The sequence below is a fragment of the Limulus polyphemus genome, unplaced genomic scaffold (assembly GCF_000517525.1).
Source record: "Limulus polyphemus unplaced genomic scaffold, Limulus_polyphemus-2.1.2 Scaffold8330, whole genome shotgun sequence".
Taxonomy (NCBI): Eukaryota; Metazoa; Arthropoda; class Merostomata; order Xiphosura; family Limulidae; genus Limulus; species Limulus polyphemus.
In genome coordinates, this window is record NW_013673940.1 from 8,779 (window position 1) to 22,166 (window position 13,388).

The 13,388-nt window shown below is 33.1% G+C and overlaps 1 protein-coding gene across 1 annotated transcript in view; it reads right to left on the minus strand.

Annotated features, from left to right (window-relative positions):
- Window positions 1-13,388, minus strand: part of LOC111083142 — a gene marked incomplete at its 5' end in the record, with an annotated part of 22,224 nt that overhangs the window by 1,428 nt on the left and 7,408 nt on the right. The window contains 5 exons of the mRNA XM_022379426.1: window positions 2,573-2,789; window positions 3,588-3,711; window positions 6,177-6,292; window positions 11,656-11,752; window positions 12,618-12,745. Of these exons, the coding sequence (XP_022235134.1) occupies window positions 2,573-2,789; window positions 3,588-3,711; window positions 6,177-6,292; window positions 11,656-11,752; window positions 12,618-12,745 (682 nt within the window). The remainder of the gene's footprint in view (window positions 1-2,572; window positions 2,790-3,587; window positions 3,712-6,176; window positions 6,293-11,655; window positions 11,753-12,617; window positions 12,746-13,388) is intronic.

Genomic DNA, 13,388 nt, shown 5'->3' on the forward strand with positions numbered 1-13,388 from the left:
AATACTCATTTAGTTCTAAACATAATACTGACAACTGAAGCAAACATTATGACCAACTGTATCTTACACATCAATACTCATTTAGTTCTAAACATAATACTGACAACTGAACTAAACATTATGACCAACTGTATCTTACACATCAATACTCATTTAGTTCTAAACATAATACTGACAACTGAACCAAACATTATGACCAACTGTCTCTTACACATCAATACTCATTTAGTTCTAAACATAATACTGACAACTGAAGAAAAACCTTAAGTGTTGATTGTTTGGTGAACTGTTCTTACAGTTCAGTACATGCTTTACATGATCTTAGAAAAACCTTAAGTGTTGATTGTTTGTTGAACTGTTCTTACAGTTCAGTACATGCTTTACATGATCGTAGAAAAACTTTAAGTGTTGATTGTTTGTTGAACTGTTCTTACAGTTCAGTACATGCTTTACATGATCTTAGAAAAACTTTAAGTGTTGATTGTTTGGTGAACTGTTCTTACAGTTCAGTACATGCTTTACATGATCTTAGAAAAACCTTAAGTGTTGATTGTTTGTTGAACTGTTCTTACAGTTCAGTACATGCTTTACATGATCTTAGAAAAACCTTAAGTGTTGATTGTGTGGTGAACTGTTGTTACAGTTCAGTACATGCTTTACATGATCTTAGAAAAACTTTAAGTGTTGATTGTTTGTGAACTGTTGTTACAGTTCAGTACATGCTTTACATGATCTTAGATAAACCTTAAGTGTTGATTGTTTGTGAACTGTTGTTACAGTTCAGTACATGTTTTTAGAAAGAAAAAACCTCTGTCATCTATTAATTCTAATCAATGAAAATTCTACATTTTTATTTTCATATATGTTATGTAAAAAATTGTTAAATACTTATAACATGTGCATTGCTTACAATAACCATTAAACTTAGAATTTATAATTTTTGTTACATTGCCTGAAGGTGGCTCACTAACATATGCTGTTAATGATACATTGCCTGAAAGTGGCTCACAACCATATGCTGTTAATGACACATTGCCTGAAGGTGACTCACTACCATATGCTGTTAATGACACATTGCCTGAAGATGGCTCACTACCATATGCTGTTAATGACACATTGCCTGAAGGTGGCTCACTACCATATGCTGTTAATGACACATTGCCTGAAGGTGACTCACTACCATATGCTGTTAATGACACATTGCCTGAAGGTGGCTCACTACCATATACTGTTAATGACACATTGTCTGAAAATGATTCACTACCATATGCTGTTAATGACACATTGCCTGAAGATGACTCACTACCATATGCTGTTAATGACATACTGCCTCAAGATGACTCCCTACCATATGCTGTTAATGACACATTGCCTGAAGATGGCTCACTACCATATGCTGTTAATGACACATTACCTGAAGATGACTCACTACCATATGCTGTTAATGACCCATTGCCTGAAGATGGCTCACTACCATATGCTGTTAATGACACTGTCTGAAGATGACTCACTACCATATGCTGAAATGTCACAATTTCTTAAATATCATATCACCATATAAGTTGATAACAGTATTAAACATATGAAACATGTTCATAGTGATTTATATTGTTATGTTTAAAACAACACATAAACAAAACAAAATGTATGATATGAAGTTTTAGTAAAACCACCAACTACAAAACATGATGTTATAATCTTTCACTAGCTACAAACATAACCTATTATAATCTATTAACGATCAATAATGAATCAACCAACTACAAATATGCAGATACAGAAACTATGATTCTATCAGCCATATTGGGTTGTAACTATGAATCATCCAGGTACCCAGGAACTACGAGTCAACCAGTCACATTATGTAAATGTAGTGTGAATCATCCAGGTACCCAGGAACTACGAGTCAACCAGTCACATTACGTACAGGTAGTGTAAATCATCCAGGTACCCAGGAACTATGAGTCAACCAGTCACATTATGTAAATGTAGTGTGAATCATCCAGGTACCCAGGAACTACGAGTCAACCACTCACATTACGTACAGGTAGTGTGAATCATCCAGGTACACAGGTACTATGAGTCAACCAGTCACATATTACGTACAGCTAGTGTGAATCATCCAGGTACCCAGGAACTACGAGTCAACCAGTCACATTACGTACATGTAGTGTGAATCATCCAGGTACCCAGGAACTACGAGTCAACCAGTTACATTACGTACATTTAGTGTGAATCATCCAGGTACCCAGGAACTACGAGTCAACTATTCACATTATGTACATGTAGTGTGAATCATCCAAGCACCCAGGAACTACGAGTCAACCAGTCACATTATGTACATGTAGTGTGAATCATCCAGGTACCCAGGAACTACGAGTCAACCAGTCACATTACGTACAGGTAGTGTGAATCATCCAGGTAGAAGAAGTACACAGGAACTACGAGTCAACCAGTCACATCAGGTACAGGTAGTGTGAATCATCTGGCTACTAGTGGTACTGTAAGTCAACTAGCCATAATTATTAAAGGTAGTGTGATCATCTGTATAAAGGTAGTTTTAGTCTGTTACCTTAAGTATGTTGTTTTTCTCTAATCGGAGTTTGGAGATATCATTTCGATAGTCTGAATTCATGTGGTGAACGCGAACCTCTAACATATTGAAGGATGCACTAATAGACCAGAAACTCTTTCTCAGCTTCAATGGAACATCTTTCTTCTTCTTCTTAGCTTTTTTGTACCACTTTAACCGAATCTCAGTCTTCAAGTCCATCCCAAATGAAACACACCTGAAAATAAGAAGTTTCACTGGTGTATAGATGTAATAGTTTATACCTAGTAGTAAGGAATGTGGAGACCGATAACTAAATCATGTGTCTAGATGTAATAGTTTATACCTAGTAGTAAGGAATGTGGAGACAGATAATTAAATCATGTGTCTAGATGTAATAGTTTATACCTAGTGACACACATGATTTAGTTATCTGTCTCCACATTCCTTACTAATAGGTATAAACTATTACATCTAGAACACATGATTTAGTTATCTGTCTCCACATTCCTTACTCCTCACTACTAGGTATAAACTATTACATCTATTATCTGTCTCCACATTCCTTACTACTAGGTATAAACTATTACATCTAGTACACATGATTTAGTTATCTGTCTCCACATTTTAAATCATGTGTATAGATGTAATAGTTTATACCTAGTAGTGAGGAATGTGGAGACAGATAACTAAATCATGTGTCTAGATGTAATAGTTTATACCTAGTAGTAAGGAATGTGGAGACAGATAATTAAATCATGTGTATAGATGTAATAGTTTATACCCATTGGTAAGGTTTCAACTGAAAAACTTATCAATAAATGTCTTATACATATCATTATTGATCTGCTCAGATTCAACAAATCTTATGAACTTATGTCTTATGTACATAGCAAGTATTGATCTGATTAGTTTCAATAAAGAAAGTCTTATTAATAAATGTATTATATGTATAAGCATTCACTTGCATAGTTCGAAGAAAGAAAACCTTATTGACAAAATGTTACACTAACAATAGTGTGAAAGATGAACTCACCATAAGGCCAGACATGAAGTAAGGTAAAATTCTACATCTGGGTGATGGGTGTAATGAGCTTCTTTGTAAGGTTCCTGTGCAAAACCTCTACATTCGTGAAGATATTCTCCAGAAACTTTGAATGCTGGTAAGGACAAATAAAAATAAATCTACCTCAAGTAGAAGCGTATAAATATTCATGTCAGAGTGTAGTGGAGGAGATGTAAATTATTGGCTCTGTAGCATGGTCCTGGGTTGTAATTCTGTTTAGAATTTTATTGAATGACAACACAAGGGGGAAATCTTGCCATCCTAATATCTTGACATTCATGGACATAGATTTGGTTTATCTAGATTTTCAGAAAGCAATTTACAAGGTGACACATAAAAATAGCCTCTATAGATGTGGAAGATATTTTGGCTCATTGGATAGAAAAGTGTCTGGATGGAAGAAAGTAGACGGCTGTTAGAATTAGAGTTCAATCACACTGGATTAACGTCACAAGTAGAGAACCTCCGGCTTAAATTAATGTCATAGATGAAGGAATGGTGAATCAGTTACTTAAACTTGTTTATGAAATTAAGTTCTTGGGTGTGATGGTTATGAAGAAGAGTATGCTTCTTTTACAAAAGGGTTTAGATGATTTGGGCAAATAAATGGCAGAAGGATTTTAACTGCAATAAGTACAAGTTAATGCATGTGGGTTAAAATGATTTGAATTATAAGTAAAATTTGGATGTAAATAACTTTAACAATGTCATGGAAACAAAAAATCTTGGTATATATATAGAGTGGTTAATCGGTGTCTTAAGTCATCCAAGCTGTTGCTAGTGGTAGAATAAGTATGATTTTAGTTTAGTAGACAGAAGGCCTAGATGAAACAAGGGATCCCTTGTTGTCCGTAAATTTTATATATATATCTCTGTTGAGGGTTACTTTTGAATTATGATTTGGTTTTGGATGTGTCTAAAACATGAAATTGTAAATTTTGCCAAGTTTTGTGGCACGTTTCCATAAGTAAGAGTTTCAGGACATCTTTGTGCTCCTTCAGCCTTTGCCTGAACATGTCCTTATGGAACTGGTCACACAAACAAGGCACTATGTCCAGTGGATGCCTGACCTTCTGTACTAGTACCTGAGACACTCCACATTATGAGACAGAAACTGGAAGAAAAAGTACAGGTGTAAAACATATGAATCACCAATGTAAAGACGTTTTCTTGTCCATGTAAACCTTCTTGACATAATTACATTATCTAAGCCTTCACTTACAATAAAAAAAATTGATATATCTTATGTATTAATATTCTAGTTTATACTAAAAACCATTCTAAAGTGTAAAGAACACTTTAGGAGCACAATAAATCATACACATATTGCAAGGTGTGGCTTTGTGGTTAGCATGTTAGGTTAAGAATCAGAAGGTCCAAGATTTGAGCTTACAATATGCTATTGAACATAGTATACACTTTCAGCTGTGGGAGAATTGTAATCATGGTAATAAATCTCACTATTCAGTAAAATGTGGTCATATAGGTGGTGGTGGGTGCTGCTGACTGGTTGCCCTCCCTCTTGTCAACAGTTCTAACTTAAGGACCATATCGGTGGTGGTGGTGGGTGCTGCTGACTAGTTGCCCTCCCTCTTGTCAACAGTTCTAACTTAATGACCATATCGGTGGTGGGTGCTGTTGACTGGTTGTTCTTTCTCTTGGACTTTCTGCCCTTGTCGTTTAGCCCACGTATTACATAAACTGTGATTGAAAATGCCAAATTTATGTTAGCTTTCTGGTAATGATAAAAATAAGATCATCTAAAACTCCATAGTAGTAATTCAGCAAGACTCCTGAAATGTTACCAGAACTTTTTAACCTTCATTCAATAAAACTGAACACCTTATTGTAACATCTCAATAAACTTAGCAAAATCAAAACCAAAAGTAACGCACAACAAACATCACACACATACTGGAAATCTTTAATCCCTAGTCTGACTGAAATCTCATTAATTCAGTAGTTATACCATTGTTTAATCACTAACACTTCACTTAAACACATAATACAAAATATTCTTCTTTCATTCATAAGCCTAAAAATCATATAAGTGAATTTTCTTGTATTATTTTAATGCAACCTTTCAACTAAAATCATGGATTTATATCTCGGGAATGTACAGTGTAATTATTCTACATATATTATAAACTCACCATTGACTCTGCAATATGAATTAACTGTACCCAAAATTTATGGTGAATCTATTAATGATTAATTTTTCATTACACCAATTATACATTCTAAAGGCCATTGACCTAAGCCTACAAATCTTTTTGGTTCATGACAAACACTCAAATAATAACTGGCTATTAACATACTTAACAACTAGTACACTTAACTTTAACTGATAGAAGTAATCAGATTATTCCTAATTACTCATCATTAACCATCCCATAATTCCTTCTGTTCACTTTACTTGATACAACTAATCAGAACAGTCTTAATTAAACTTTACAAGACACTCCACTAAATAAACAATTACTCTTGTCCATCTACTTTGTCAACCAATTAGAACACTTCTTTAAATTAAACATATCTTCCTGTTAAATGTATTCTTACTTTCTTTAACGATGACTTCGGCCAAACCACCATAATATAAGGCAAGTCCTGTATTGTTCTCAATTTCTACTGAACACTCTTTCAGCTGAACTAGTGATTCCACAGATCTGATTGGACTAGATAACAAGAAAACCCTAATTAATGTTGATTCAACAGATCTGATTGGACTAGATAACAAGAAAACCCTAATTAATGTTGATTCAACAGATCTGATTGGACTAGATAACAAGAAAACCCTAATTAATGTTGATTCAACTGATCAGATTGGACTAGATAACAAGAAAAACCCAATTAATGTTGATTCAACAGATTTTTTTCTTGTTATCTAGTCCAATCCCCTAATTAATGTTGATTCAACTGATCTGATTGGACTAGATAACAAGAAAACCCAATTAATTTTGATTCAATGAATCTGATTGGCCTAGATAACAAGAAAACCGTAATTAATGTTGATTCAACAAATCTGATTGGACTACATAACAAGAAAACCCAATTCATGTTGATTCAATGAATCTGATTGGCCTAGATAACAAGAAAACTCTAATTAATGTTCAATTGACAGCTCTTATTGGACTAGATAACACGAAATACATTTAAGGACTTTCATGGAAATATGTAAAATATAGAGCATTAATAAATTCTCCATTTTTAAAAAACTATTTAATGTATCACTGACCAGTCACCTCTTATACATGTAGTTTACCACCAATTCTGTTTACAATAATGTGTTAATTCATTTGAAACTGAAAGAAAGAACAACAATAACAACAAAAAAGCTTAAACATATGAGTGAACCAAAGAACAAATCTTTTTGCTAGATTCTTATAATACAACTGGTTGGTTTCTTTGTTTCCAAACTGTTCTGGCAATATAAAACCATCACTTCAATAGACAAAATACTATAGAACTATGTCACAAAACAATTGGGACAAAAAAGGATCCATTTCAGCTATCCCATCCTGTAAACTAGACTAAAACTTTTTTAAATAAATAAATTTAAAACAAATTTTAAAGCAAGCCTTTATAATTCATATATTTATCAAGCTTTCTCTTAAACTCACTTAAATTTACTACCTCCACAACATCCAAAGACAACCCATTCCAAAGGCCAACCATCCTGTTAGGAAAAAACTGTCTTGGCCGGGAAGATGACTCCTACCTTGCAAAAATTTATATTTATGTCCCCTAGTCCTACAATTCTTGCTGTTAAAGATGCATCAACACTATCAATTCCCTTTACAATCTTAAACACCTCAATCAGATCCCCTTAACTCTTCCTTTTTCAAGAGAAAACAATTTAAGAGATTTCAACCTCTCCTTGTATGACAACCCCCTCCATCCCAGACACCATTCTAGAAACCTTTCCAACAGTTCATTGCCCTTCCTAAGGTAAGGAACCCAAAACTGAACACAATACTCCAAATTTAAGATAACCAGTGACTTATACAATGAAATTATAACCTCTTTAGATATTTATTCAATATTTTGTAGATACAACCTAAAAATCATATTTGCCTTACCACTAGCAAGAGACTGATCAACCATTACACCAAGACCCCTTACTTTCATGACACTGTTAAGGTTATTCCCACCCAATTTATATTCACAATTCAAATTATGAAAACCCACATAAACTATCTTGCATTTATTATAATTAAAACCCATTTGTCGTTTACTTTCCCAACTAAAAGATTTAAATCTATTTGTAAATCACCAGCATCTTCTTCACAGCTAGCAACACCCAAGACCTTAATATCATCTGCAAGTTTAAGTAAGTTATTGAACATTCCTTCGGCTATGTCATTGATGGAAGTCAGAAAGAAAAAAGTCCTAAGACTGAGCCCTGAGGCACCCCACTTGTGACATTAATCCAGTTTGACTGAGCTCCATTTGTAACAACCCTCTGCTTTCTTCCATCCAGCCACTCTTCTATCCAATTTGCTAAGTTATCCCCCACACCTATACAGATAATGTTTTTACATGCCTTTTATGTGGCACCTTGTCAAATGCTTTCTGAAAATCCAGATACACCAAATCTACACTCTTACCCTCATCTACATAAGCAGTAACCTTTCCAAAGAATGTCAAAAGATTTGTATGGCAAGATATCCCCTAGTGAAACCATGTTGACTATCAAATAAAATTCTAAACTTTGTTAAATGGCTTTACAAGGCATCTTTTATCAGACTTTCCAAAATTTTCCCACAACTGATGTAAGCCTAATGGGCCTATAATTATCATCTCCCTTGGAAGAGAAGCAACATTAGCAAATTTCAAATCCTCTGGTACCTGCCCACTATTCATGAACAAAAAATAGTACCAAGAGGCTCACATACCCAATCCTTAACCTCCTTCAAACCCTTGAGGTAATCTTATCTGGCCCAAAAGCCTTATCGTTCTTTAAACTTCCCCATTTTTTTCTTAACAAGCTCAGAATTAATGCAATCATCTAGTCTCAATCTATCAACTGTTTAAGATGTGGAATACTGCTTACATCTTCATTTCACTTTCAAGTCTGAACAAAATCCTAGTGCAGTATCCCACAACTGTTATCCTAGTGCAGTATCCCACAACTGTTCTGATAGCTTTCATTATAGATAACTAAAGAGACATTATCTCCCAGCAGATACTAGCTCTTACAAACCTCTTCACCACCCCTTCACAAGGGTATGACCCACACACATGAGGAGAGATAATACAGAAGTACGATCAAGTGTGTTTAAGCTCTCTGGAATGACTACTGTTAACTAGCCTGAGATGAAAATTAAAGCAAGCTACATTCTGTTAAGAAAGACATCGATTACTTTGAGAGAACATGAATACAGATATATATATATTGAAAAATATTTATTAATAAAGATATATTCTTTTCATGTTATAGAAAAATAAAAATCAGACAGTTTCCAACTGCCACAAGCAAACTAAAGATCACTTGTTCACTACTCTGATACACTATTGTTATTAATCCTAATGATCACTTGTTCGCTACTCTGATACACTATTGTTGTTAATCCTAACGATCACTTGTTCACTACTCTGATACGCTACTGTTGTTAATTCTAAAGACCACTTGTTCGCTACTCTGATATGCTACTGTTGTTAATCCTAAAGGTCACTTGTTCACTACTCTGATACACTATTGTTGTTAATCCTAAAGATCACTTGTTCACTACTCTGATACGCTATTGTTGTTAATCCTAATGATCACTTGTTCACTACTCTGATACACTATTGTTGTTAATCCTAACGATCACTTGTTCACTACTCTGATATGCTATTGTTGTTAATCCTAAAGATCACTTGTTCACTACTCTGATACACTATTGTTGTTAATCCTAACGATCACTTGTTCACTACTCTGATACACTATTGTTGTTAGTCCTAAAGATCACTTGTTCACTACTCTGATACACTATTGTTATTAATCCTAACGATCACTTGTTCACTACTCTGATACACTATTGTTATTAATCCGAACGATCACTTGTTCACTACTCTGATACACTATTGTTGTTAATCCTAAAGATCACTTGTTCACTACTCTGATACACTATTGTTATTAATCCTAACGATCACTTGTTCACTACTCTGATACGCTATTGTTGTTAATCCTAACGATCACTTGTTCACTACTCTGATACACTATTGTTATTAATCCTAACGATCACTTGTTCACTACTCTGATACACTATTGTTATTAATCCTAACGATCACTTGTTCACTACTCTGATACGCTATTGTTGTTAGTCCTAACGATCACTTGTTCACTACTCTGATACACTATTGTTATTAATCCTAACGATCACTTGTTCACTATTCTAGGTATGTCTCAAGCCACAGTTTTTGGTTAGAACAACGAAAAGTTTTTAATTTATTGCAAGCAATCCTGTAAGTTTCACCATCATATTAACATTTCATCTTTATGAAATGTGATATAGGATAGATAGATAGTGTTGTTTTATAAATAGGTGAGCCCCTAAATGAATAAGATGACTTTTTAGCTACTTAAACTAGATATACTGTTACATTGTGGGTATACTTGCTTAGTTGCTAAATATAGTGTTCACATTTTCAAGATAATGTCAGTTTTTCATAGTTTTCTATCTCCATTACAAAAATAAATAACAATTTTTATTTATTTATTAATGTACAATATAAGAATCTTTAGAAGATGATATGTATGTGTTACAATGTTTATCTTTAGTTCATTCTTCCTATATATCAATGTTAAAATTTCTGTATGTGGATTTGGTCATATTACTGACCTTTAACGACCAGGTAACCATGAAACTATATACATATACATATACAATAACTCTGAATATACTAAGTGTATCTTCACAAAATTTTGAAAGATTTTAGTAACCATTCGAAGGCTGTTGTACACAAATAATTAGAATTTGTTTGTGAAGTTACGAAGCCTTTACAACTGAAAACAACTAGGTGTGTATGGACAAGACTATAACCATATGTAATTTCAAATCCAGTTCTACACCTTGGTTAAAAAAATAAAGAAATAAACAACTAACTGATTTATAAAGAAAATTATTTTGTGCTATTCATGCACTCAATATTTCAGCTTGTAGCTTCTTCATATGCTCGTTGTGAGATTCAAACTCATTTTTGTCCATGATGTTGTATTCAAACCTTGCATACCATTATCTTCTATAGCGTCTACTTCATCTTTACAAATTTCTAACTTCTATTTGTACCTTGTTAAATCATGTTAAGATCATTTACTGAAGTGTTGTACTTTCTTTAGCCATTTCACTGTTTCATGGGATGACTGTATTGAAACCTAAGTTACCTTGTGACTGCCAAATTTAAGACTTACTTCTGCATTCCTGTACCAGTTTTCTCACTGACCAATGCATGAAGAGAAGCTGTAAAAATATGCCACTTTGGGCATGCACTTTTGGTAAATAGATCTTTTTTGAGTTAGTTTTAAACCTGGACTAGTTTGTGTTATAATCTTTGTTGCTGTTGTTATTCCTGCAATAATTGCTCTCTTCACACAGTTTGATTCATGCAATACTTCCATCACTTCAATTATCTTCAAACCCCTTAAATTTAAAGTGTTTTATTTTTATTCTCTTTGAAAACTGTGTTTTTTTTTTTTTTAGCCTCCCTGTGACAAATAATTACACTCATCCTTCTACATGCTTGATCCTTGAATCTCTAGTAGATGGGTAGCTCTTAGCTATGTTTAAGCTTGAGATTACCACAATGTTTCAGTGTTAAAACACTGAACAAACAAACTGGAAATATAGACCATGTTTCTATTTAATCCATTATTAAAGACTCCACTTAAAGAAGAAAGATCTATGACCATCGTATCTTAAGATTTTTTAATCTTGTCGGGCTCTCTCCTTTTGTCAGCATAGGAAATATTCACTAACCCTTTTTTCCCTTAAGAAAGTTTCATGAAGGTTTGCTACAGTTTATTCACCAAATAACATGAAAAGAAAATTGTACTTACTTAATACTAAACATCACTGCTTGTGATAAGATGGGCAAAACTTTAATTATCCTATTTAAATCATGAATTTTCTGTAGAATTTTAAGTACCTGAAAACCTGAAAAAATCAAAATTCATGTTACCACAGTGAAATGATGAAATATTTACAAATTTTACATCATACTTATCATATATGTTGCATCAAGACAACAGTAAAAAATTAAACTAAAGCAAATTAAAATCTTACATCAATGTCTAGAAAGAAGGCTCTAACTAGTGTATTCTTTAATACAGAAACCTATTGTAAACATATATTGTATCTTCTCAGTAACACTCTATGACATTTATAAGATACTCAGTATTAAAACAATTAATACATCTTGTATTAATGTTTACAATAGAAAAATCTCATACAACAATAGATGTTATTATCAATGGAATTTCAAAGAGTTTTCCTGTAAAATATTTATTAATTTGTTTCTATAAGTGACTTGTTTGGATATAATAATAAACTGGAAATTTAATCAAAAACTTCTTGTACTAAAGCTTGCCAGCTTATTCAAAGTAGCACTGGTGAATCAGGAGGTTATTGAATAATAATAATAAGTGCATATAATATTTTAAATTTTCTCTTGCATTTACTTCGAAACACCACATGAAAACAGTAAAAATGTTAAACACCAACATTTATAGCAATTTTTACTTTATTTTTGGTAAACCTGATAAAAACAGAAACATATTTCTACATCTGAATTCAGTTTTGAAGACTAAATTTCTCGTAAGTTGGAATTTATACATCACATATAACAGACTACTACATAATACAATAAAAAATGTAAATAGTTACTTAATAACTACAAATAAAAGATTCTTCCTGGCAGCTCAGTGGTGAGTTTGAGGGTTTATAATGTTAAAAAAATGGGGTTATTGTGAGCACAGCATAGATAGCCCAATACAAATAACAAATCCTCAAACCAACCCACCAATCTCAATAGCACCATTCAACTCGTTTTGGGTAAACTTGAGAAACATAATAGCTTGAAGAGTGTGGCTGATGGCTTGAACCTCATTAGCAGGTATGACATCTTTGTTGTTAAATCTCCACGAACATCTGTAACATTATCAACTGTTAACTATGTCAAGGAAAATTATAATCATTAAGAAATAAATAGTTTCCAAGAGGAATGTATAAATGTTAGAAAATAAACACACCTCTATAATGTATCAGATTATTTAAAATGAAATAAAAGAAGGGGAGAAGTGGTTACAACTGATAATAATACTTTGGACCTAGATTACATAAACACCAATGTGCATTAGTAACTTTTTCCAGATGAAACAAGGGTAATTCAAACCTGTTTTGGAACAAAATACATACTTTTGGTAAAGTGTAGTAAACACTTATAAATTCAAGATTGGTACACAATGTTTCTGAGAGTACAGTAGCCAGAGTAAGAATATTCAACTGTTGTGTGTGGAATGATGGTACAAACAACCAGCTTACAGCTTCAGAAGCTGGGTAAAACAATGAAATAGTTCTATTTTATAAACATAGAAGTGTTAGAATCCCATTGTTAATCCATATGCCCACTAATTCCCACCTTACAAATAATGTGGCGTATAAAGAAATTTACATATCTTACAAAAACACAACCTCTGATCTGGCAAGTAAAGATTAAATGAACCTATCTATCAAATTTTGGAGTCTTCACTGTCAACTTCTAACTACAACTTCTGGTTTATAAATAATATTA